This window comes from Cucurbita pepo, chromosome LG05 (genome assembly GCF_002806865.2).
Source record: "Cucurbita pepo subsp. pepo cultivar mu-cu-16 chromosome LG05, ASM280686v2, whole genome shotgun sequence".
Classification (NCBI taxonomy): Eukaryota; Viridiplantae; Streptophyta; class Magnoliopsida; order Cucurbitales; family Cucurbitaceae; genus Cucurbita; species Cucurbita pepo.
In genome coordinates this window covers 2,122,992-2,149,329 of record NC_036642.1, presented here as the reverse complement: position 1 = coordinate 2,149,329, position 26,338 = coordinate 2,122,992, and the positions used below count along the sequence as shown (strand labels likewise).

Sequence of the window (26,338 nt, the reverse complement as noted above, 5' to 3'; positions counted from 1 at the left end):
AGATCGTGAAATATGATCACTAAATGGAGCTTTACTTTTCCAGATTATGACTGGTCTCGGGTGCTGGTCCAAGAAAGTCTTGGAAACAATACCTCACGTTATAGTCAAGGAATTGACCCATTGGCCTTTAATCATGTAACAAACGGGGTTCTTATTTGTACAAATGGTAATTCGAACTTGGAACGAGCATGAAGAAATTAACGATACTTCTTTATCTTTTCCCTATACATTCTGATTAAGGTCTCACAAACGTGCACTTTAAAATATTGAAAATACGACTATTTTTTTTATTGATTGAATTGTATTAAATTTTTTTGTAAAAGAAAATCATAATTTAATTTTATCTCGATTTGATTTAATCGGTTGATTTCGATAAATAATCTGAAAAACGTTAATTTATCATTGTTGATTAGCTAGTTATATGACTAAAACCATTTAAAGAAAAAAGTAAATATTATTTAATCTAACATTAAAAAAAAAAAAAAAAAACCAAGCTAAGGAGGAAATAACCATATTAATATAATAATAATTAATATCCTATATTGTTATATTTTATACAAAAGAAAATGAGAAAAGTATAGTCACAGAGATCCAACCATTGGATGACTACCACGTGTTCCTTCACTTCTCCTCTCAAATCTACGTCGCTTCGATGAGTTGGCCACGTCTCCGGGGCCCTACCTTGTCTAATCGACGTGGCATCACCACCACCTATCGTTTAAATCTCCTAAACCTCAAAGCTGGATTATTTATTTATTCATATTACATATATTAATACTATTTCTTATCCTATAGTTTTCAGTATACTTCGGGAAGCGTAACAATGAAATTGATTTCATTATAGTTTACGACAACAAAAGACTATCATAACAAATAAATAATATCATATAGTTTTCGTTAATCTATAACTTTAATTTTTAATTAAAAATTTGTACCCATACAAAATTGCCCGTGAGGAAAACCTGATCCCTTTGGGATGTTATATATATATATATATATATATATATATATATTTAGAGGAGAGGAAATTTAATTACAAATTTATAAGGAAGAAAATGAAAAAACAAAAATAGAAGAATTTATTTATTTATTTATATTTTGTTGAGGATGAGAAAGCGAGGCAAAAAGATATTTTGTTATTAGGCTTTGTATCAGCTGTTGTGTCACAGTATCTCTCTCTATTTCTATTTCTATTTCTATTTCTGCCGGGTTTTTTTTTTTTTTTTCCCTCCTCTGTGCTTTCTAGGGTTTTTGCTCTGCTCAATTACTTGTTTATGCTCTGGATTTTTGTTATTTTGGTCTGGTTCTCAGCTCCGTCGGATAATTGTTGAAGTAGCTTGTTAATTCAACTTTCTGGTGGGGAATTCATATTGTTTCCCTGCTGGGAAAGTGAAGATGATTTGTGGATGGAGGTGGCAGTTTTTATATTGCGGATTTTCTGTTTTCGTTTTAATAGATGCAGAGTATTCGTGCTCGGGAGCAGGTTGGAGGTGAGTTCTTATCGGTAGGTAATTATTGAGGCTATATCCGAGTTTCGGATTGTTAATTTCTTTATTTGAATTGAATTTTATTCTTATCCTCCAGATGGATCGCTATTGGATTTTTTTTTTTTAATGTATATTTCCAATCCTTGTTCTACTCTCTTTTATTGAATCAGTTTTTTCTGGGGGGACTTGATTTTATTTATACTGAATTGGGTTGTTTATTGATCATTTTTGTTTTGAAGTTCCTGTTCGTAATGATTAAGCTTGGGAGTGGATAGTTTAATTCCCATTCTTAACTGATGCTTTGGGTTTTCTGTTCTCTGTTCCGCGTGTTAATGGGAAGTCGTTTTAGTTCTATTTTATAAATGAATTCAATTGCACTTCTTTGACATCTGTACCTTTAACCTTGAGTTTCCTGCTTCTGCTGCTCAACGGTTTTGAATGGCCTATGTTTCAGAAATTTTCCATATCTTGGAATCTGTTAGTTGTGTTTGTAGTTTCCAACTACCGTTCTTTTCTTAAAGAGGATTATTGTTGTTCTGAAGTTTTCAAGAACTGAAAAAAATTGGTTCTCAGGTTTTGGTATTCTATTTGTGATATTTGACTTAGAGAGTTGTGTCGTGCTAACAGGGAAATCAAGTACGTGAAAGAATGAAGTTAGTCTGGAGAGAATGGAAGAAATGAGTGAGGAAATGACGCTATTGGATGTGACAGAGGATGCGCATGTCCAAAATAAGGTTAGGCAAGATGCTCAAGAGAATGAGTATTCACTGAAACCTGAAAATATCAACATGGTTGAATCACAAGAAATGCTTATGCNTTTTTTTAATGTATATTTCCAATCCTTGTTCTACTCTCTTTTATTGAATCAGTTTTTTCTGGGGGGACTTGATTTTATTTATACTGAATTGGGTTGTTTATTGATCATTTTTGTTTTGAAGTTCCTGTTCGTAATGATTAAGCTTGGGAGTGGATAGTTTAATTCCCATTCTTAACTGATGCTTTGGGTTTTCTGTTCTCTGTTCCGCGTGTTAATGGGAAGTCGTTTTAGTTCTATTTTATAAATGAATTCAATTGCACTTCTTTGACATCTGTACCTTTAACCTTGAGTTTCCTGCTTCTGCTGCTCAACGGTTTTGAATGGCCTATGTTTCAGAAATTTTCCATATCTTGGAATCTGTTAGTTGTGTTTGTAGTTTCCAACTACCGTTCTTTTCTTAAAGAGGATTATTGTTGTTCTGAAGTTTTCAAGAACTGAAAAAAATTGGTTCTCAGGTTTTGGTATTCTATTTGTGATATTTGACTTAGAGAGTTGTGTCGTGCTAACAGGGAAATCAAGTACGTGAAAGAATGAAGTTAGTCTGGAGAGAATGGAAGAAATGAGTGAGGAAATGACGCTATTGGATGTGACAGAGGATGCGCATGTCCAAAATAAGGTTAGGCAAGATGCTCAAGAGAATGAGTATTCACTGAAACCTGAAAATATCAACATGGTTGAATCACAAGAAATGCTTATGCCCATTGACGGTGGCTATTCACAGGATTATCCTCATGAATTTACTGACATTTTAGAGGGTAAGAATCTGAATAGGTGTAAGAACAATGTGAAATTATCTGATCAACCAGAGTGCAGTCCTCACTGTATGGATGATGCTGGCGTAATGGTTGAAGAACTAACTGTGAAAAATCAAAGTGGTTCCAATTTAGCAATTATTGGTCCATCAAACAATAGAGCACGACTGCTTTCTGGGCATAGTCCGTGGCAGCATCTTTACCAGCTGGCAAGTGGTTCAGGAAGTGGGAGTTCATTTGGCGATACTTCTTACAAGAATATTGGTCAGGCAGTAATCACTGGCTTGGAGAATGGTGGGTACTCATCTTTTCCGGAGTCTTTTGTTGGAGGAGCCAATCGTAATGATTGTGGAGAGGAATTGGAAGAATTGAAGGCTATTGACAATAAGGGTGGTGATGCTCTTGGCAGCATTCGGACCAAGATTCTATCAAAATCGGGGTTTCCTGAATATTTTGTTAAAAATACCTTGAAAGGCAAGGGTATCATTCGAAGAGCTGTTCCTCTGGAGGGCTTTAGTGTTGAACATAGAAACCCTAAGACTGCAAGGAATGCTGGGGGCATTACATTGGCATCTGACTCATCATTACGGCATGATGCTAAAGCTGTCATGCCCTCTACGTATAAGAAATCTGAGCGTAAACGTCAGAGTTCTGCTTTAGATGGTATTAATCTAAGAGAATGGCTTAAAGTTCCCCACGAAAAAGTAAATAAAACTAAATGCTTGTATATATTTAGGCGCATAGTTGAACTGGTGGATCGTGCTCATGCTCGGGGGGTTTTCTTGCATGACTTACGACCATCTTCTTTCAGGATATTGACAACAAATCAGGTGAGGTACTTTGGATCTTTTATTCAAGGGAAAATGCCTGAAAGTCTAATGGTTATAGATAGTCAATGTTCAGATAGCCGTCCGACTCGGAAAAGGCCATTAGAACAAGGGAACTTTCTGTCATTTGGTGTATCTCCAAAAAAGCAAAAAGATATCCAAAATACAAGTCTTATGGCCCGGCACTCTCATTTTCCTTTAAAATCTTGTGTCAATCTTGAGACTGCAAACACAAGGGACTGCAATATGAATGATTTGGAAAATTATGATGAACGTTTTACGGAACGGGGGGTTTGGAGCATGCCTGCTGGCCATTGTGCATATGATTCAGCCCAGACTCCAACAAGTGACCAATTGGAAGAGAATTGGTATGCAAGTCCAGAGGAACTAAATGCAGGATGCTTCTCAGCTAAATCAAATATATTCTCACTTGGTGTTCTTCTTTTTGAGGTGAGAAGATAGTTTTTGTTTAATTGATAGGAAGAAGTTGAGACTTTTTTCATCCATTCATAAAATGTTTAATATGCTTCTAATTTTTGTATACGCTATTTGATCAATGCTCTTCTGTCAAGTTTAGCCAATTATTCTCCACCCATCTTTCTCTCTTTTTTTTTTTAAAGCAAAAATTTGAGGGGGGGTGGGTGTCGTTTCCTGCCTTATTACTTTGTAGCGGCCCTGAAAGTGACCCTTAAAGTACTTTATTTCTTTCAGTTACTTGGAAAGTTTGAATCTGATGGCACACTTGCTGCTGCAATGTCAAATTTGCGTGATAGGATTCTTCCTCCTAACTTCCTAGCAGATAATTTGAAGGAAGTTGGGTTTTGTCTTTGGCTACTTCATCCTGAACCTGCATCTCGTCCGACAACAAGGTAATAATGAACTGTAGTCTTTCCCAGATCACCAATCTTAGTGTTTGAATGAACATTAGATGTTAAATCTAAATGCTTACTCGTTTAAGACTGTCATTCATGATTTAGTATTAGTCGTTTTGGCTGAAAAGGGATTAATAGATCATACGAAGTGTAGATGCGCTGGAAGCTTGTCAGTTATCACATTGACATGCAATCTAGGTAAGGACATGTTGACATATCTTAGATCATATATAATTACTCAAATGCATTAATTTGGGTTGTCACTCTCTTTTGACAAGCATGATCATTATTCCTCTAATTGTCCTTTTGGTTCTGATTTTTGAATATCTGTGAAGTTGTATATTTTTTGTTACATCCAACTCGATCTTTCTAACCCCAAGCAACAAATATTCATTCATTAATGAGAAACTATTTGAGAAGAGATGAAGTTTTGTGTCTATGCCAATCATTTCTTTTTAATCTATTGTGTTCTATCAGATTATTGGTTCTTGAGGTGGGATTTTTATTTACACTTTGACCTGAAAATTGAGTATATTGTTTCAACCTTGTGTAAAAGAGGACAATAAAAGTTTATTTCAGGTCAGGGGATTAGAGGTTTTTTGTTTTCACAACTCATGGATTCTCATTTAGCATCTGATTCATTTGGTGCTCGCTGATAATTTGTTGCATAATTTAAAAATTTTGTCCATATTCTTTGACCATTATTTCAGTTTCATCCCTGTAGTTCATTCCAATCATTAATGAAGGTTTACAGATTGTGGTTGTGACAGGAAGTTTATCAAGATGTGATGGGTGACAGTTTTCTGATGGGTTATCTATTAAGGCTAATATTTTAATTAGTGACCTGGCAGTGATTGCACAAATTAGAGTGTAGATAGACAGTAAGAATTTTGAATGTATTGGGGTCCAGATGGATTCAGAATTAGGCCAAATTTTCTAATTTACTAATGCTGGTGGAGGAAAGTAAAAGGGGAAAGAGGGCGGATTGGATTGTGTACTTTATGATGGTTTAAGGTTGTTGGCAGTGCTGTGGAAATTTTTTGTCAAAAGTAACATCAGCTGTCGATGGTAAGAACCATTGTTAGAAATGAAGTATAGGAACAAAATTTAAGGTGTGGAAATGAAATTGAATGGGAAAAAAAAAAAAAAAAAAAAAATACTTGAATGGAAAAAGTAATTTAAGTGGATTTCTAATAATATCGTTTGGTTACCTCTACTGGTGGTTAACTGGTTTCTTTGTTTGTGTTATCGATTAATTGTTCATATATGTAACATAACCTGATTTTTTGAAATTTCTGGATGACCAGGGAAATTTTACAATCAGAACTAATTAATGGAATGACAAATTCTCCGCCAGTAGAGCTTTCAACATCTATTGATGAGGAAGATGCTGAATCAGAGTTATTATTGCAGTTTCTCACATCGATGAATGAACAAAAGCAGAAACAAGCCGCAAAGTTGGCGGAGGACATTCGGCATTTAGAATCAGATATTGAAGAAGTCAACAAAAGGCACAGATCCACGGAACCCTTGGTTAAATCTGGCTTGTCTAGTACGGTGGATGGAAGGGATGATTTCGTGTTTCATGGAGGATATCAGAATTCAGATGTGCGCTCTGTGGTATCTAAAATATCACATATCAATGAAGAGAGAATAGAAAAAAATATAATCCAGCTTGAAAGTGCTTATTTTTCCATGAGATCAAAAGTAGACTCTTCTGAGAATGATTCAGCAGTTCGGACAGATACAGATTTATTTAGAACTCGTGAAAACTGTTATCTACCACAAAAAGATGATGAAAGGACTCATGGTGATCGTCTTGGTGCCTTTTTTGACGGGTTTTGCAAGTATTCTCGTTATAGCAAGTTTCAAGTACGTGGGGTACTGAGAAGTGGTGATTTTAACAGTTCCTCAAATGTAATCTGCTCCTTGAGTTTTGATCGGGACGAGGACTATTTTGCTGCTGCTGGAGTGTCAAAGAAAATAAGGATTTTTGACTTTAATTCAGTCTTTAGCGACTCAGTAGATATTCACTATCCCGCAGTTGAAATGTTTAATAGATCAAAGCTTAGCTGTGTTTGCTGGAATAGCTACATCAGGAACTATCTGGCTTCTACTGACTATGATGGTGTTGTTAAGGTATGTTTCCTGCATGGTTACGAAAAATAGAAATTCCGAAGACATGACCTATGTCTCTTTCTTGTTATGCCTTGGCTATTGGATTTTGTTGAATTTTAAGGCTGAAGTGTTGTTGGTCCATAGAAGTTTCTTGTTCGTTTTAGTGATTTAACCCCCATGATTCTCTGCCAGTACTTTCTTCTTAGTTTTAATATCTGAAAATGCTTATACTGATCAGTATGTGCTGTCAGATATAGACTTCTCCATTTTTTTAACTCTTGTTCTTATATCTATTTTTTGTTTGATTTTGGGTATCACTCACAATTCCATTTTCTTGAATGGATTTCCAGCTATGGGATGCAACTGTTGGTCAAGAGGTTTCTCAATTCAAAGAACATGAGAAGAGGGCGTGGTCTGTTGACTTTTCAAAAGTGCATCCTACAAAGTTGGCCAGTGGAAGTGATGATTGTGCTGTAAAACTTTGGAGCATTAGTGAGGCATGCTCTCTCTCTCTCTCTCTCTCTCTCTCTCTCTCTCTCTCTCTCTCTCTCTCTCTCTCACATCCATTCTCCTCTCTTAAACCCCATGGATTATTTTTCTTTCCGTTTCTTTCCCGTGCTGCTTTACATTCATATTTGCAATTCAACGCCCAAGCTCATAATTTGGAAAGTGAGAGTATCTTTTTATTTTATTAAAATGGTTTGTACATGAGGAGCTCCATTCTTTTTAAGATCATCATTAATGTTCAAATTAAGCTCTTCTAGGGTAATCTTTTTCCTTCAGGATAGATCCTTTGTTTGAAAAAGAATCACTGTTTTTATTTTTTAGAACACTTGGACTTGGTACTTCATTATCACTCTACTTGTTACTTATAAAATCTAGTTGACGTCGAACTACTTGATCATTGTGCATTATTTTTTACTGCAGAAGAACTCTTTGGGTACAATCAGGAACATTGCAAATGTCTGCTGCGTTCAGTTTTCTGCTCACTCAACTCATATGCTTGCTTTTGGATCTGCCGATTACAGAACCTATTGCTTCGATCTACGAAATACTAAAGCCCCCTGGTGTGTATTGGGCGGCCATGAGAAAGCTGTAAGCTATGTGAAATTCTTGGACTCGGAGACCCTTGTATCTGCATCCACTGACAACACGTTGAAGCTATGGGATCTTAATAGAACCAATCCTACTGGCTTGTCTACCAATGCTTGCAGTTTAACTCTCAATGGTCACACTAATGAAAAGGTTTCTCCTTTTCTCTATGACCCCTTCTGGATTAAGAATATACCGAAGCTTAAAGAACTCACGTCTTCATTCTATTTGTTTTTCAACTTACTGAATTCTCTGATCTTCTCCATTGCTAGAATTTCGTGGGTCTATCTGTTTCCGATAGCTACATTGCTTGTGGTTCAGAAACAAATGAAGTATGTTCTTTATCTTTCTCAGATACAATATTGCTATTGAGAACAAGTGGAATAAACTCCTTCCCCTGACGACATCTCTTTAATGGTTTACATATTTTTGAACTCTTTTTCAGGTATATGCTTACCATAGATCTCTGCCCATGCCAATGACTTCCTATAAGTTTGGTTCTATTGACCCCGTTTCTGGAAAAGAGACCGAGGACGACAATGGACAGTTTGTTTCGAGTGTATGCTGGAGAGGAAAATCCGACATGGTTGTTGCAGCCAATTCAAGTGGGTGTATAAAAGTACTGCAAATGGTTTGAATGTGAAAACTCATTTTCTGAGATTAACTTGACCATTGTGGTCATCTTCAGTCGCTTTACAGCTCGTGAATTTGACAGAATATCTGAAGCCCAATTCTGAGAATAGGTATAAGAATGGTAACAGTTATTTTCATTTTCATCTCTTATTGCCCTTCTTCCACCGAATCTCCCTCTTCTTATTAAGTTATATAAGTTGAGCTATTGATTCATTATATGGAATCATATGGTTGAAAAGCTGCCTCAGATCTTTTAGTGACTGTATATATTAAAAAGAAATATGTGTCTAAAGCCTCTACACTTCTTCTAACCGATAATTTATTCGATTCTTTTCGTGATTGTAATTTTACCCAACAGCTAGTTATAAAAGCTGCAAAAGAAGCAGATTGGTTGCATATTGAGATTGAACACTTCCTCTTCTGGACTATGATTTTCTCCTTGAGCATTCCAAAGATTTGTTCTAATTTCAAGAGAAGGATTTCCAATGAACACTCATTAGTTTCCCTTTACCTCGTTTCTCTTTCTTAAGTGTTCATTTGACCTGTGTGTTTATTCGCCCAGAATGGATATGGGATACCAATTATACTTTTGGCTTTTAAAATATGTGCTGAAAATCTATGCATGGAGGACTGCAGATCATATATTTACTAATGAATTTTAGCTTCATTTATTTTTCTCACCTTGTTCTTATGCCATGGTGAAATTTATTTTCTTTAGTTCAACATTCTGGATTGAGGATTCAAAAATTTAACCTTGAATGGTAATTTTTTTTTTTTGTTCAACAGTTGTGAAGAAAATTCAGTTCTAAACTTTTCTCTAGTGTTGTATCTCTGTGAAAATTTGTCGATTTCGCTTTCTATGTCGTAATTCTTAAATTTAGATGAAAATATATTTTTATTTTACAATTCTTCAAATAAAAGTCGGTATAAATTAAAGATTGCAATACTTGTTTAAATTTAAGATAAAACTGTAACACTAAAGATGTAATGATCATTCTCTGTTCCAAGAACCTGGGAGCATCGGCTGTCTGCACAATGTTAAACCTGGCGGCTGAAAGAACCAAAATTTGAAGAAAATGAAATAGAAACAGAATCATCTGCTATTCTTTCTGAGATGTCCACAAACTACAGAGTTTAATTACACGAAGCTAACAAGAACTCAATGCTAACACTATTTCTGTAAGAGGAAAGAAATCAAATACAGTATCTGATCTATGTGACTTGAACAATGACTGAAGCTTCACAACAATGTAGAAGAAAAGCTCTACAAAAAGGTGAAGACAGGCAAGAAAAGCTAGCGAGCTTCTGAGTCTGAGACATGACCATTTGGTCTTCTTCTTCCCTTACTCAGAGGGCTCGAAAATGGCAGCAGGACATCTCTATTTGTCTTCAAGTCTCGAGGTCGTGAAGTTATTCGTGAAGGCGTTCGTGGAGTCACTCGTGCTTTTGTTTCTGGGGTCCCTGTGTAAAACCAATCACAACCTTCAGTTATAGCCAATTTGTCTGCAACATAAAGTAATGAACAAACGGAAACTAAAGTTTTACCTATGCCTTTTCTGATTTTTGTGTCTGGATGTTTCCTCATGGTTCCCATTTTCTTGGGTGGAGCTTCTGAATAAACAGATCTTCTATCAGAAAAAGTGGATCTTGTGTCACTTGCAGGGATGGTGGAGAATGGATCTTCTACTACAGAAGCTGTGTCATCTCTGCAAATGGATGCCCAATCATCCTTGCTAATGGAGACCGCATCACTTGCAGAGTCCCATGCCTTGGCTTTGCTTGGACTCGTCTTCTCCTTCTCTGCAAGTCTATGAGCAAACATTTGGAATGGAATATATGAAACAGAACACAAGTCTCCAACCCCATCTAAGCAGAACTTCCTTGCAACCCCTGCTTCAACGTCGCAGTAATCAACGTTAGGCGTTTGCAGCTCGAGCTCATTGCTTTCTGGGTTTGTCATGGCAATGAATTTCTTCACCTGACGAAGAATTCGACAAATGGAAGAGAAAGACGGCCTCTGAGAAGGGTCAGAATGCCAACATCTTTTAGTAATGTTCACCAAATATTTGGGAGTTGGAAATGGGAAGAGGGGTCTCTCTCCCGCTCTGATATTACGGCTCATCTTCTCCCCTTGTAAATGACCATCTTCAAATGGAACTTTTCCAGTCAAAAGCTCAAAACAAAGCATTCCATAGCTGTAAACATCTGCTTTCTCTGTCTTCTTGAAAGAAGTAACTGTTCCTGGATCATTTTGTTCTTGCTCTGCCATGACTTCTGGGGCATGCCAGATAAAAGGGTCAGTTTCTATTTGGTTCGTTGAGTTTCTGGGAGATGAATTCTTGACTGATGATAAACCAAAGCCAGCAACTTTCACGAGATAAGAGCCTTCTGAGGAGTTTCTTGGCTTCATAAACACATTGGAAGGGTTCAAATCTCCATGATACATCAATTGTGAGTGAAGATATTCCATGCCTCTTGCAATTTGAAGCATGATATCAACAGAAACATGGAGAGGAAACAAGATCTTCCTCCTGGCTCCAGTATTATCCTTCATATAGGAAGAAAGATCCTTGGAAACCATATCCATTATAAGAAAGAACTCCTTCTTCTCCTCATCCAAAAACCCACAAAGGTATTGCAAAATATTTGGATGTGAAAGTGATAAAAGAGTTTGAACCTCAGAATTTGTTTGTTCAGTTTCTGCAATGAACTGTCTCAGTCCAAAGCTCTCCCCGAACCATTGGACTTCCTTGTACTGCCCTCCTTCCAGCCGTCTCCTCACCTGATAATCCTTTGTTCCTAACAAAATTGAACTCGGGAAGAGCTTTGCATTCAATGGCTCCGAGTTGTTCAATTTCTTTATCAAGAATTCCCCAAGCCGCTGCTCATTCTTTGAACCAGCTGCTCCCAATGAACTGATCTTCTCCTTGAGTGCTTCAGCCATCAGCCATCGATCTTCTCTCCAAACACACAGCAATCGGTTACGTATTTCTCGAGGGACCAAATACTGTTTCCCATATCTCCAATGGAACAGTTTGAGGTCATTCCATTCCATGTCATATTTCCTTACAAGTATAAGCCTTCTCTTCTGCATCTCGTCCTGATCGAGCCCCGATATTTCTCCAGCCGTCTCGATCGCTTCAATGACAGCAGGAAAGCAGGAAAGCAAGTTGTGGATGTGGAATTCAATACAGTCCTTGTTTTGATGGAAGCTGATCAGTTTAGCCCACCAGTCTTTGGAATCTATGCTGTGTTTAATGTAAAGCTCCCCTTCTTTGAAAACCTTATGAAGTTCCCTCAAAGGCTGTTCAAGAGCTTTCCATTTGGTGTTCTTCTCTTCAACCTTCAAATTATCCCTTATCTCTCCGGCAATGGTATCAAAAGCCAAACTAAACAAATCATACAGTAAACAGCATTGACGCCGGTTGAATTGAATATCATCTCGCAACACCATAAGAGCCTTTAAGCTTCCCAATACCTCTCCGATGCGCCGGAATTGTTCCATCCCGGCTCAGAGAGAAAGATTCCGTTAAAGAGATCACCCCAAATCACACAAAACCGCCTCCCAAACCACAATTAAAATCCTACAGATTCAACCACACGACAATGAGAAGCTATAAGCAGAGGGAAGAAATCCCAGAAATCCCAATATTCCAAAACAACAATCAACCGACCTCTATTATCAAGCAAAATGATCAAACCCCAGAATTAAATGAAGAACAGTCAAGAACTTCACAAAATCTCAACAATCAAAAGAAAACGCAATACCTTTCAGTTAAAAAAATCCCCTGTAATTGCAGAACCAACCCTCCAAAAGCAACGAAAGTGGAATCACAAGCAAGAAACAACGAAGAAACCCCAATTAGAGAATCAAATCCTCATTGGGGCAAATCATCGAACACCTGGTGGGGGGGTTTTGATGAATGAACGGTGTAATTACATTGACAAAACGGCTACGAAACCGAGGGGAAAAACACAACGGAAATCTCAAGATGCAGTTTCTCGTCGGATACTGTAACGACAAATTGGACGAAAGATGAACGAGAAATTAATGAAATCAAAGAATCAAAATCAGAAGAACAAAGAAGGAAGAAGAAGAAGAAGCAGTTTTTTTTTAGGGGGAATAAGTGTTGTCGGAGAAAAATGGAGGCGTGGCCGTTGAAATTCCGTTTTATTTGCACGCACTTATAGTACGTGTTCCCGCGGCTTTCGTATTTCCTTTTTATATAATATACAAATATTCAAAACGCGTCGTTTTGGTTCGCTACTGCCGAACATAGTGGAGACGAAACGGTGTCGTTTGGTTATAAATATCAAAAACACTAATTATTAGAAAAAAAAAAAAGGTATTAGATTGACTGACAGCTCATTCTGTTATTGGTTGTAAAATCTCGGTAAATTTATTGGCTGTGTGCGTGTGTGTTTTTTACTGAAAGAAACAAAACATTAAAAAGGTAAAAATACATGCAATATATAATTTAACCTGAATTGTGACCAAATTAGTTAGAATTTATGTTATTTGTTTAAATTTAGAGTTTTTAAGTTAAAAATTAAAATTGCTTAACATAATTTTTATATAAAAAATACTTATTAAATATTTTTTTAGTACAAAAATTAATTCTACTCGTTTTTTAAATAATAATTAATAATCTTTTTAAAGAAAAATATTCTACGACCTTCTTATTGTTTTTGTCGATTTCTTTTTAGATCATATTAGTGATTCAAAGGGTTGTCTATGTTTTACGCACAGTTTTCTTATCTATACTCTCCCGTGTTTGTGTTCGTCAGGCCCTTTCTTGAATTCATTCAATTAGATGTTAATGTAAATGAACCATCACTTCTTATGGACTCGTTGAGAATGATTCTAATCTAGTTCATGACTTATTAGAAGTAGAAGGCGCTCTGTTGAGATTGGGATCCTCATGGACAGAAAAATGATCGAGTGACATTGCTTCTTCGGCTTGAACCCAGGAATCCCTTAGATATGATACAAAAGAGAAGAGAACTAGATCAGGCACGTTTAGATCATAATCATATTGTTAGATCTCACATTTATTGAGAGGGGAACAAAACATTCCTTATAAGAGCGTGGAAACGTCTCTATAACACTTAACCATGAAGTTCATATAATTGAGTTATTGAAAGTGTCCAAGATGTCACTCAATATAGAATTGCTCGAAGTAATGCACATTTAACTATGAAGTTCCTAAGATTGAGTCACCGAAAAAAAAGGTGGGTCTTATTGAAAAAGTAATAACTTTCATTTTCTTTTAAGTATTTCTTAGTCATCTTATCCTCGAGATCTTTCTCAATCGGATATAATCTCGGTTCATTCATACAACCTATCAAGAGTAGGGATCCAAGTCGTTAAAGAATCGTAATAACCTATCAACTTCTCTGAATAAATTCTCGGACTTCAACACGAGCGTCTCAACCACAAAGTTCTATCGAGCGTTCTCTTACTCTCTCTAGAAGTCTCTTGTCAACTTCCATGAACATTTTCAACATCAAATCAACACAGAAGGCTGCAACTAGTCAAATTGTTAGTTCAGTTTGTGTGGTGAAGGGAAGAGGAGGTTCAAAATATGAGGCCCCAAATGTTTCATACCATTCCATCATCCCATCTTGCATTTATTCTTAGTGATGAATACTAACAATTGCATTCAATTCGAAGCCTTCCCAACTGTGATATCCCAATCGGTTAGGGAGGAAAACGAAACACCCTTTATAAGGGCATGGAAATCTCTCCCTAGCAGACCCGTTTTCGAAGCCTTCCCAACTGTGATATCCCACATCGGCTAGGGAGGAGAACGAAACACCCTTTATAAGGGCATGGAAACCTCTCCCTAGCAGACCCATTTTCAAGGCCTTCCCAACTGTGATATCCCACATCGGTTAGGGAGGAGAACGAAACACCCTTTATAAGTACATGGAAACCTCTTCCTAGCAGACCGGTTTTAAAAATCTTGAGGGGAAGCTTGAAAGGAAAAATCCAAAAAAGACAATATCTACTGGCGGTGGGCCGGGGAAGTTACACCAACCATTCATACCTTCCAAAATCTTTCAATTCTTTACGATTTTCACTCAAATATTCATTCATTCTCCCCTCTCCCACCCCATGAGGGCTATAAAAAGCCAACCTTTCCACCACCATTTGCACTTGCAGGACAAAGTGAAAGATTCAAACGATGAGCAGAATAATGAGCTGGGTCTATGCTGCTCGGTGCGCCGTGATCGGGGCCGAGCAGCCGCAGCAGCAGCATCAGCAGCGAGTGATCAGCAAGCAGTTCGATCATTTTCAGATGCCTCTTCACTACCCAAAGTACAAGAGGAGTGACTATGAGGGCATGGCGGAGTGGAAACTGGACTGCCTTCTCAAAGAATACGGCCTCCCGGTAGCTGGAGACGTCGCCCAGAAGCGAAAGTTCGCCATGGGAGCTTTTCTTTGGCCTTCTTAAATGTATTGATCGTTACTAAAAACTTCAAACCCTAAACCCTAAACTCTAAACCCATCCAATTTAATTATGTAGCGTTAGCTACTACGTTTTAGTATGTGTTCATGTGAAAAGTTAAGAACGGCTTCAAGTTTCGATCTCATGCACTTGAACCGTTATGTTGTATGTTATGTTGTATGTTGAAAAATATTGTAAAAAACTAAGCAAAGTATCCAAAAATGTTAAAATTACTTATTATATCATTCTTTCTCGTTCTCGAATTCATGAACATGTGAAAGTGTCGATGAACAAAATTTTAAAATAGTGAATAATATAATTATATATAATGTTTTAAAATATAGATTAAATTATAAGTTTAGTCTCTAAATATTAAATATTTAAGTCTCAAACAAATTGGAAGAAATTTTTTTAAAGCTTTAAAATTTATGAAACAAGTGTTATCATAAAATTTAATTTTGTAGAGATGTTATTAAAAGAAACTCTTAATTAATGGGGAAAGAAGAAGCCGTATTGGAGTAGGTTTTGCATTTAATATGAAAATTACTTGTTTCCTTTCATCCACGGCATCCCTATGCATTAACATTCCCATTCCCACTCAATTTTATGCAAAATGTTAATTTTCAATCCGCTCTTTCAAGAAGCGAGGTTTTCTCGATCGAAATATTTACAAGAGAGATCTCAATTTTGTGTATTCGGTTAAGCGAGCTCCGGGCAAGTAAATCAACACCTAGTTCTTTCTTATCCAGAGAATGTTTGCCGAGATTAAAGATAAATTACTAAAAGAAACCAACAATATCCTCCAACACCGAAGAACTCAGCTGCCCAACTAGCCAACGTTTTTCAGTTTACGTGGGCAACGAAAATAGAACACTATATTAGTATAATTAATTGTATCTTCCAGAATGAAAGAAAATAAGTGAGATTTTAAGTCCGTCTCATTCAAGAGGCATAGTTTGAAAGATGGATGATAAGCTGAGGAAACTTTATATTTGGAATATATATATAATGGATTAATAAGGAAAAAACTAAAAAATAGACTCAAATCCAATGAAACCATTGTCATATATATTCGATTGGATTAAGAAGGGTCACCTCAACATAGCCACAGGGACTCATTCAAACAAAGCCTAAAAGGAAAAAAGAGTAATGATGGATGAGGGCCTCAAAATGACCGAGTCGTGTGGGGAAACATGCAGTAGCTGCAACATTTCCGGCCATGCCGTTCGAAGCATGCAGCGGGTATAAGACCCACACCCTGGATTGGTTGAAAGCCACACAGCCATTGCAACGCCGTGGAGAGCAGCCATAGTCGTCTTCGGGATTGAGTAATTCAGTTTGTGTGTTAGTCTCTCTCTCCCGCGCCTCTCCGGGGAGGGAGATTAATTGTCGTCGAACACTATATAACAACAATAACAATGGAGGTCGTTGCTTATAATAAGGTCCCTTATGGCGTTTTAGTCGCTGTTGCTTTTGTTTTGGCTATGCTTTTCCCTGCCTCCGCCGCTGATCCTTCTTTGTCTCCAGCCCAACCTCCCATTGCTAGCGATGGTTTGTTCTTTTCATTATTATTGAGAAAAAAAGAATAAAAACATGTTAGTAATTAAGTTCTATGTTTGGAAATTTGCAGGGACGAGCTTAGACCAAGGAATAGCGTACGTGCTGATGTTGTTGGCGTTGCTGCTAACTTACATTATTCATTTAGCAGAGCTTCCAATCAGTTTGTAAAATTAGTGCACAAAATAATTAAATTCAATCCCGAGAGCTCCAATGTAAAAAGTGGGGTTTTTGTTTTCTTTTTCTTTGCAGTTTAATGTCAATTGATGCAATGATCAATTCTTTACCTCAATGCTCCAATGTTGAGTGGTTGGATGATGTTTTTCTAAAGAGTAAAAAAGCTTCCCAGAATAATGTATAGCTCACAAACAACAGAGATCGATCTGCTAGAAACTTCAAAGATTCCCAAAATAATTAGACAATCTTTCAACTTCAACAAAATTTATTGGATTTGTTTGGAACCAACTCCATGAAGGAATTCTGTCATCATTTTGATAGAATTCAGTCCAAAATCAGACAATGTCTCCTACGGAAACTTCAATTGCTTCCTTCAAGTGCTCTTCTTACCAATTTGTTTTGCTCGTTCTTCATCAGCCAACGAGAACTTTTTCACTTTNTAACTCCATGAAGGAATTCTGTCATCATTTTGATAGAATTCAGTCCCAAATCAACAATGTCTCCTACAAATGGAAACTTCAATTGCTTCCTTCAAGTGCTCTTCTTACCACTTGGTTTTGCTCGTTCTTCATCAGCCAACGAGAACTTTTTCACTTTCTGGCGAAGGATGAAGCAACAAATTCAAGGAAAAGAAAAGAACAGTTACATTTTGTTGCTTATACAGCAAATATGAATATGAATGTGAAGCAAGTGTTAAGCATTTAGAATAGTGAATCTATGTGCCTGGAATGTTGAGGACAAAAAGTTCGAGCCAATCCGAACAAATAATCAAAACGAGAAACCACGCCATATCCTAAATTACCTAGATTATCATTTCAAGCATAATCCTCGTATTTTAATCAGCGTTGCAGTGTGAAGTGAATTACAATTACCNGTGAATCTATGTGCCTGGAATGTTGAGGACAAAAAGTTCGAGCCAATCCGAACAAATAATCAAAACAAGAAACCACGCGTTTTGAGTATTTTAATCAGCGTTGCAGTGTGAAGTGAATTACAATTACCTGCCATATCCTAAATTGTGAAATCAAAGATCATTCCAGAAACCTAGATTATCATTTCAAGCATAATCCTCGATTTCACGAATCCTAATCTAAATCTAGAAAAATAAATTATATAATATCAATCACGATTTGGAGAATAACAATCGAACTCCATGGAATAAAAAAATCAATCGATACTCCGCAAATCCTATTCAGAGTGCAAGGCGATCTAATTCGAAAATTCCGAAAATAAACAAAGCACCAATTGAGTTCATCAAATATCGAAATAAACACGAACAGTTAGGGCAAAAATTGAACAGAGAAAACGAATACCTTACTGAGCACGCATTCTCGCAAAGAATGAAGGAGACGGTAGCATTTCTCTTGATCGAACGGAGACTCCGTAACGCAATTGAGCAAATCGAGAGCTTCTTGAGCGCAAACCGGCTGAGCTTGAGCTTCATCCATGGCGGAACAGTAAGTGGATTTCAAAACCAGTGAGCTAGATGCAGCAGCTTGTTTATGAAGGAATCGCAAAAACAATGGGAAGGCGCATTTGGATTAGAAAAGAAAAAGGAAACCAAAGCTGCGGCTAAAGAGGTAAAAAGAGGTATTCGCAGATTCCACGTTCGAACTCGNTAAAAAAAGGAAACCAAAGCTGCGCTGAAGAGGTAAAAAGAGGTATTCGCAGATTCCACGTTCGAACTCGAAATTTTCTAGGAAACTGTTCCGCACGTGCGAGCCCACACGCTTTAAAATGGTCAAGTTGGTCAAAAGTCTGACTTTAATTGCAGGCTTTTCAGAACAAGTAATATATATATATATATATTTAAAGCGGGCCTGATATATGGGCCCGAATCAGAAATTGTCCCCANCGAAATTTTCTAGGAAACTGTTCCGCACGTGCGAGCCCACACGCTTTAAAATGGTCAAGTTGGTCAAAAGTCTGACTTTAATTGCAGGCTTTTCAGAACAAGTAATATATATATATATATATTTAAAGCGGGCCTGATATATGGGCCCGAATCAGAAATTGTCCCCAGATGGGCCCACGTGACTCTATCAATTTCACAATCCGATGCGTCGCGACATGGTTGACGACGTATCGAACACAACGTTATGGCCCATATCTTTAGTGGGCCCAACAGCTGGACATCTTTTTTCGTTAATTCTTTTTAGCAAATGAAAGATTAATAAGATATTAAATCATAACATAACATACGTGGATAATTTAATTATTTTGACGGTGGTAAAAAAAAAAAAAAATNATAAGATATTAAATCATAACATAACATACGTGGATAATTTAATTATTTTGACGGTGGTAAAAAAAAAATATATATATATATATATATTCCCATTTACATTAATTAATGTGATTATAAGGACACTAAGCATATGATATTGAATTAGTGTTTATAAAGTAAGAATATACATTTATTAATATTAATATGGCTGCCCTAGGGGACACCTTGCCTCTTATATCTATATTTTGATCGTAATAAGAGTACAAAAAGTAAAAAGATAAAAATTTTGTATGGTTGAAATTTTTTTACCTTACCAAAAGAAAAAAGAACAAGAAAAGACAAAAGGGAAGGTTGTAATGGTAAAAGTGGGCATAGGGAGACAAAAGGAGGGTGAAGAGGGTGAAGGAAGCATGCAGAGGTGGTGGGGGTCCCTCCAATTGAGTGGTGAGAAAATGGGACTGGAAAAACCGTTAGCCTGACAGACACACGTGTACGGCTCTGATTCATTCAATCTCTTCCCTTCATTCCTCCTCCTCCTCCTTTGGAATTTTGTGCCTACCCATTATCAACTTCCCTACGCTCCCTAGGCCTCTATTTCCCTTGGGAATCGAAATTATCCTTTTTATTATTATTATTATTATTATTATTATTATTTTCTCTAATTAACCAATTTCATTGTTTATTTTTAATTTAAAGAACAACTATAACTATCAACCATAATGTGTAAAGCTAGCGAAAGCTAATCACTTCAGACGAACCAATATGAGCTTAACTTAGTACATAAAACACTGATTATTATTGTAAACAATGGTTCAATCTNCAATTATCCTTTTATTATTATTATTATTATTATTATTATTATTATTTTCTCTAAGTATATTAACTTATTTTTAATTTAAAGAACAACTATAGCTATCAACGACAATAGGTAAAGCTAGCGAACGCTAATCACTTCAGACGAACCAATATGAATTTAACTTAGTACATAAAACACTGATTATTATTGTAAAAGTTTACGATGGTTCGATCTATTTGAAAATTGAGGTAACATATTGGAAAAATAAAAGAGAAAATCTTAATTTAAATTTCTAGTATAATTAAGAGTTTTATTATTATTAATTTAGTATTTACAGTTCCTAATTCATGTTTCAGGTGAATATACATTGAATAATGGCTTCTAATTCCTCTATTAAATATTGCTTTTGAAGGTTAATTTATATTATTAAATAAAACTGACATACACATAAACATGAACCCCCAAAATCACAAAGGTCATTTAACGTACACACCCACTTGGTCCACTAGCACGTGTATTAATTTTTTTGTAAGAAAATTGGAGCGATTCTGTACGCTCTGAACTCTGGTTCTATCTTTTTCTCAGCGTGCCGGTCACGTGAATAAACACGTGGCTCTGGAAAAAACGGTGCAAAAACGGAACGGGCAAATGGAATGAAACACGTAGACAAACTCGTCCATCACCGTTAACGTGACGGAGACCTTCTCTTGTTCATATTTAATACTAATGCTTGAAAAATTACAAAATTAAATTTAAAACAATATTAAAATAAAATAAAACTTCGATACTCATGGCCGGAGCAAAATCTTCGCCGACAAATGGCATGGACGGCGACGGGGAAGCTTTAAAGGGCAACGAGAGGATCCGAACCGAACACGTCGCTGAAGTCTTGGAAGAAGTCGTCTGTAGGGGGAGTAGGGTACTCGAACCCGAACCCGAACCCGGTTTCTTCGATGGGACTGTGAAACACGCCGTTGAAGAAACTGTCATCGCCGAAGAAGTTGGTTTGGTGATGTAGGCCTATCTCGTCGTCTAACAATGTCGGAATTGAAGATTCGAAGGCGAAAATGTCGTCCGGAATGAAGGTGTCGGAGTAGCTCGAGAAGTCTGAGAACTCCGACGAGAAATTTTCCGATACGGACGAGTTGTCTGGCTCGCCGGGGAGTTGAGATTGGGCCTCTTCGTTTGGAGGCGATGGACACCGGAGGACTGAGGTCGGAGAGCAAATGTTGTTGTTCGACTCTTCGCCGGAGTCGTAGGCGGAGCATTTTTTGGGCGATTGGGTAGTGAAATTGGTCAGTGCATCAGGACCCCGGAGTTGAATGGCGGCGTTGTCGTAAACCATGGCAGCTTCCTCTGCCGTGTCATAAGTTCCTAGCCACACCCGTACGCGCCGCAGTGGGTCTCTGATTTCGGCAGCCCATTTTCCCCACGGTCTTTGTCTCACACCGCGGAACTTCTTCCCATCCGGCATCTTCACCGACCGACGACTCCTGGACGGGACCCCACATTTCCCGGACGACCGTCTCCGGCCATTTCTCGCCGATCTATTCACACCCCAGATTCCATTTCCTTCTCCAGAACAAGACGGCTCAATCGTAATCTCATTAACAAACTTCTTCACTCTGCGGCGACCAAACATTTCGTTCTCATCATCACTGGAGGAATCAGTGGCGTCACCGTCGGTAAACGAAATTCGTACAACTCTCGGCGTAATTTCCGGCATTGAAGAGAGCTTAACATGGTTACGATGCTCGGTGAACTTAACAGGGAGGTCAAAAACAGAGTCGAAATCCATACTCATTACAGAGCTCAAAGAATCAGATTCTCATTGAAAGCAAAGGAAGAAGATGAAACAGAGAAAAAACAGAGAAAAAACAGGGGAGAGATTAAAAGGGAATGGAGTACTTGAAAGATTAGACAGAGAGAAGAAGATATAAAGATGGAAAAAGAAAGCCCTGAAACGGAGTGAAACCCAGCATTAATGAGATATAAAAACCCGTCTTAAAAAAGCCATTAAAGGACGAGAAATTTATCAGAAAAGTTGGGGACACCTAAAGCCTAAAGGGAAAGGGAAAGGGAAAGGGATTTGAAGAAGTGTGCAAGCGTGAGAATGAAGCTACTAACACCCAAAACGAAAAAGAAAACAAACAAAAAACAAAAAATCTCAGAAACAGAGACCAAAAATTGGGAAAACCCAGAAACAGAGAAACAGATGAATCAAAAGGAACCTACACAAAGAGGACGCCAAATTGTTTTTCTCTTTCTTTCTTGAAAACCCCCAAAGCTAAAACCCACCACAACAAAAGGGCTGTTTTCACTTTCAGAGACCTTGAAAGATATTAATGGCGGAGGAGGAAGAAGAAGAAGAAGAACAAGGAAAAGTAATGGCGGGCAATGGAGTGAGTGATTGAGTGAAGGCAAAAGAGACGATAAGATGCAGAGAAGAAAAAGCACAGTGACCAATCGAAGCCAGCTATTTTTATAGGATCCCAACCCTAAGTAACCGAATTTTCCAATACCCATTTTTTAATTTTCTATATTAATTTTTTTTTTTAAAAAAAAAACATTAGTATTTTATATTAAATATCTTGGAACGGGAAATATCACCGACGGGTGGCGCCGTCGGGCAGCGGCGGAGGTGGTGTAACGAAGCGCCGCATAAATCGGAGGGGGTGCATGGAGGAGACACGTGGCAGAGCAGGAGGCTATAAAAAAAAAAATTGGACCCACGAGGGGTGGAGCTGAGTCAGCAAAAGATTTTGTTTAATTTGAAGAAAAAAAAAAAAAAAAAGTCACGTGACTTGCAGAGACCAATTTTCAGTCGTACTTTGACTAAAAACAATTAAACCCCACCACGACATAGCCACCCTGCCCCTTAATTACTTTAATGACCGTTTAATTACATCCTAATTACCGATTAAACCCGCATTATTTAATTAACCATTAGCTCTGTTAAACCTTTGGAAGAATTTAATAATAATTCGGGTTTGCTTTTTAAAAATTACTTTATAGATTTGTGTTTTAAAAAATAAGCTTTTATAGCTATTTTATAGCACCACGTGGATACCTTTTAATTTATTTTTACACAATTTTTTTTTAACTAAAGTGAGTATATTTTCATTAATAATTATTATTTTAAAATAATTAATAACTAATTAAAGTAAAATAGTAATCGACTTAAAATGTTACTAATGTCTTAACTGTACCCAGCTGCTAGAAAGCATGGGTCGGGGAGCGTTCACATCATGTGATTTTGTGTTATTAACATCGAAAAATGCGAAGAAAAAAAAAAAGGAAGGGCAATGTTTATTGTCGTACATAATTTGGCAAATTTTATTTGGAGTTTTGTTATTATATTACATGTTTATCAGTCTGATACTTTCTGGTCTTATTTACTTTTTTTTTTTTTTTTTNTTCTCGGATTATGCGATTTTTGTCTCCCTAATTGCTGTAATTAATTCGACGTGAATAAAGAAAGAAATTATGATGACCAAAATCCAATATGCGGTTGACTCGTAATAGTATTATTACTTGGATTTCTGAGGACATGTGTCGTTCAATGATTGGCCCGTGAGGTTTCATTTTCAATCGCTTGGGTTATTATATTACGGTTCAAATAGTCGAGCGTTTTGTTTGTATTGGGCAATGCCTATGTTTTGGACCATTTTATCATGTCTTTGTACTTTGGGATTATTTGCATGCACTTTTTATCCCTTCAAAATTTGGTAGCTTTTTAAACTAAATAATTTTTTAATAAATTGGTATTTTTTTTATTCAAATTTTAAAATCAAAAGTGTATTTTTTATATAACCTTTAAAAGCGTTTATAATAACTGCTTCATAATTTCATTCAACGTAGTATGCAAAATTTAGACACAGTGTAACAGCTCAAGCCCACCACTAGTAGATATTTATGGAGAGATTTTCACACTTTTATAAAAAAAACGTCGTCTCCCTTGGGAGTCCAACGTCCTTGTTGGCACATTGCCCAATGTATGACTTCGATATCATTTGTAATAGCTCAGCTCATTCTTTCAGGCTTCACCTCACGATTTTAAAATGTGTTTACTAAAAAGAGATTTTCACACCTTTATAAGAAATGTTTCGTTCTCCTCTCCAACTGATATAGGGTCTCACGTAGAGACACAAAACATACCTAATTATCACGTAAATTTCGACAAAAATATCTATGGGCGTATGAAAAATGGGAAGAATTTACAACAAAGCCATTGCTTTGAGGGTTAGAGAATAGATGGAAATGACATATTTTCTTTTTATTGGGAAGGTACAAAAACAAAATACCAAAACAAAATACCAAACTAAAAATAAGAAAGTGTATTTAAATACCAAAAAACAAGGAAAAGGTAAGCACTTGGGATGGGAAATTCGACATGTCGTTTTGGTTTAGACAATTGAATAGACCATTTATTTATTTAGAGTTGATGGGTGTTGGAGACAAACAAGTTGCCATATTTTCAGTTAATTATTTAATGTAAATAGAGGAAAGCTAAGTATGGTTTATAATTAATTATAAGTAAAAAAAAAAAAGTGTTACTTTGAGCCACGAAAATGCAGAATATTAATAAATGTTTATAAGTCAAATAAGCACGATGTCCTAGATCCATTAATTAAGGTCTTACTATATTGTTTAAATTAAATTAAATTATACATTGTTACATTATCATATAAATGTTTGTCAACAAACTTAGTGATATGTAATTTTTAGAAACTTTATAGTATAGGGTGTGATTAATTTTTAAAAATGAAGCATATAATAAATATATGAACGTAACATAAATTTAATTATATATTAAAAAAATATATATGGTTTTGAAGAATAAAATAATATGATGCGTACGGTGTATCTCGAAATACGGAGAGTAGTAAATGAAGAGAGAGAAACGGTGGGTCCCACAGACACTAAACGTTTCGGCAAAAAAAAAAAAAAAAAAGTTTAAACCGGCGGTTTTCACGCTTTTCCACTCCACAACTCACGTGACCCTCAGTCGCTGACGTGGCTTCTGCAAAAAAAAAAATATATATATATATTATTTACTTATTTATTTCATACCATATAATTAGTATCTCATAATCAAGTCCATTATCGTTGTTCACACAGTAGTGTCTTGACTTTGATATCAACTTTTAATCTTACAATTCGGCTCAACATCTTTGTTGGTAAATTGTTTGATACCAATTGTAACAGTTCGAGCCCACCGCTAGTTTTGCTTTCGCCTGTTACATTTCAGGCTCACAGTTTTTAAACGTGTTTGCTAGAAAGAAATTTTCACACTTTAATTAAAAATGTTTGGTTCGTAAATATTTATTTATTAGGCGTAAAGTAGGAAAGGGAATTTTTGTGTGTGTGTGTTGCAAAAGTGGGCTTTTAGGAAATAGGCTTTTTAGTTTTGGTCTAAACTTGTTTACAAAGAAAAGAGAATAGAATCAGCCCACAATAATTGATGAAACTATAGGCCTTTTTAATATATATTAAGGTAAAAGAATTAATAAAATAATGAGATTTTAAATTATAGAAATAAATTATATATTTTATAAAGTTAGTGGAAAAATCATATTAAATTAAAAAGTGGACCAAGGAGCCTTAAACCAGGGTTTTAGGGACTCCATTTTTAGAACACAAATTAATAAATAAAATTAATAAATAAAAATAATAAATGTTAGTGCTGTTACTCTCACAGCCTTTAAATAAATTTAAGTTGCCATTAATACGCCTTTTTTTGTCCATTTATATTTATGATTTTCAATAATTTTATTCAAAAGAAAAAGAAAAAAAAAAACAATAATTCTCTCCCCATTAATAAATGACATGTAGAACCCTACACATTTTGTAATAATATATTTATTAAATTTATTAAATTTTAAATATAATTGTGTATTTTAAAATATTTCACTATTTATTTTGGGGTCCATTGCCATGGCTACAAGTATTCAATAGGCATCATAGGTCTAAAATCTTGCATGGATCTTGTTTGATAACTCTAGAAACTAGGGTGTATGAACTCGTAAGCTACATTGATGTAATTTGTCGCCAATTCAACGATAGATATAGATTCGATCTTTAAATATTAAAATAAGTATGGGTACGTCGTTCATTTGTTGTGGTCTCATCATATGGAGGTGTTAAATCTGTATAATATGGATTTATTTTAGTTCTGTAATAGCCCAAACTCACTACTAACAGATATTATCCTATTTAGACTTTCACTTTCGGGTTTTCCTCAAAGTTTTTAAAATGCGTGTGCTAGGAAGAGGTTTCCACACCTTTATAAAGGATGTCTCGTTCTTCTCGTTGGCACTCATTTCATTCTCTAATCAAGGTTTCTACATCCAGCGTGACACGTCGCCTCGTGTCCAACTCCATTCGGAGCTCAGCCTCCTCGCTGGCACATCACCCCGTGTCTGGCTCTGATACTATTTGTAGCGGCCCAAACCCACCGCTAACAGATATTGTCTTATTTGAGTTTTTCCTTTCGAGTTTCTCTTCAAAAATTTTAAAATGCGTTTATTA

The 26,338-nt window shown here is 36.3% G+C and overlaps 4 protein-coding genes across 11 annotated transcripts; 2 read left to right on the top strand and 2 right to left on the bottom strand.

Moving 5' to 3' along the window:
- The first annotated feature begins 1,177 nt into the window (after positions 1–1,177).
- On the top strand, positions 1,178–9,278 carry LOC111794947 (protein SPA1-RELATED 2-like). Of its 8 annotated transcripts, XM_023677164.1 has the most exons (11): positions 1,180–1,490; positions 2,115–2,275; positions 2,975–4,333; positions 4,595–4,752; positions 6,063–6,894; positions 7,224–7,370; positions 7,801–8,118; positions 8,238–8,297; positions 8,411–8,584; positions 8,654–8,708; positions 8,957–9,251. In XM_023677164.1, exons 2-10 carry the CDS (start codon positions 2,156–2,158, stop codon positions 8,669–8,671), a joined length of 3,186 nt encoding a protein of 1,061 aa, XP_023532932.1. In that variant the 5' UTR covers positions 1,180–1,490; positions 2,115–2,155; the 3' UTR covers positions 8,672–8,708; positions 8,957–9,251. The 8 variants fall into 8 exon arrangements, 7 of the variants coding, with proteins under 7 accessions (XP_023532926.1, XP_023532927.1, XP_023532928.1 ...); XM_023677158.1 differs by lacking the exon at positions 8,654–8,708 and having other exon boundaries at positions 1,178–1,490; positions 8,957–9,278; XM_023677159.1 differs by lacking the exon at positions 8,654–8,708 and having other exon boundaries at positions 1,178–1,504; positions 8,957–9,278.
- Positions 9,279–9,682: 404 nt separating this feature from the next.
- Positions 9,683–12,761, bottom strand: LOC111794845 (tyrosine-protein kinase ABL1-like). Its single transcript, XM_023677009.1, has 3 exons — positions 12,367–12,761; positions 10,144–12,182; positions 9,683–10,059 (listed from the first exon to the last, which is right to left on the bottom strand). The coding sequence occupies exons 2-3, from the start codon at positions 12,101–12,103 to the stop codon at positions 9,893–9,895; spliced, it is 2,127 nt and encodes a 708-aa protein (XP_023532777.1). The 5' UTR covers positions 12,104–12,182; positions 12,367–12,761; the 3' UTR covers positions 9,683–9,892.
- Positions 12,762–16,096: 3,335 nt separating this feature from the next.
- LOC111794683 (arabinogalactan peptide 20-like) lies at positions 16,097–17,217 on the top strand. The gene is made up of 2 exons (XM_023676792.1): positions 16,097–16,601; positions 16,681–17,217. The coding sequence occupies exons 1-2, from the start codon at positions 16,469–16,471 to the stop codon at positions 16,776–16,778; spliced, it is 231 nt and encodes a 76-aa protein (XP_023532560.1). The 5' UTR covers positions 16,097–16,468; the 3' UTR covers positions 16,779–17,217.
- A 3,253-nt stretch (positions 17,218–20,470) lies between these two features.
- On the bottom strand, positions 20,471–22,098 carry LOC111795791 (ethylene-responsive transcription factor CRF2-like). The gene has a single exon (XM_023678375.1). The coding sequence runs from the start codon at positions 21,609–21,611 to the stop codon at positions 20,652–20,654; it is 960 nt and encodes a 319-aa protein (XP_023534143.1). The 5' UTR covers positions 21,612–22,098; the 3' UTR covers positions 20,471–20,651.
- Positions 22,099–26,338: the final 4,240 nt, after the last annotated feature.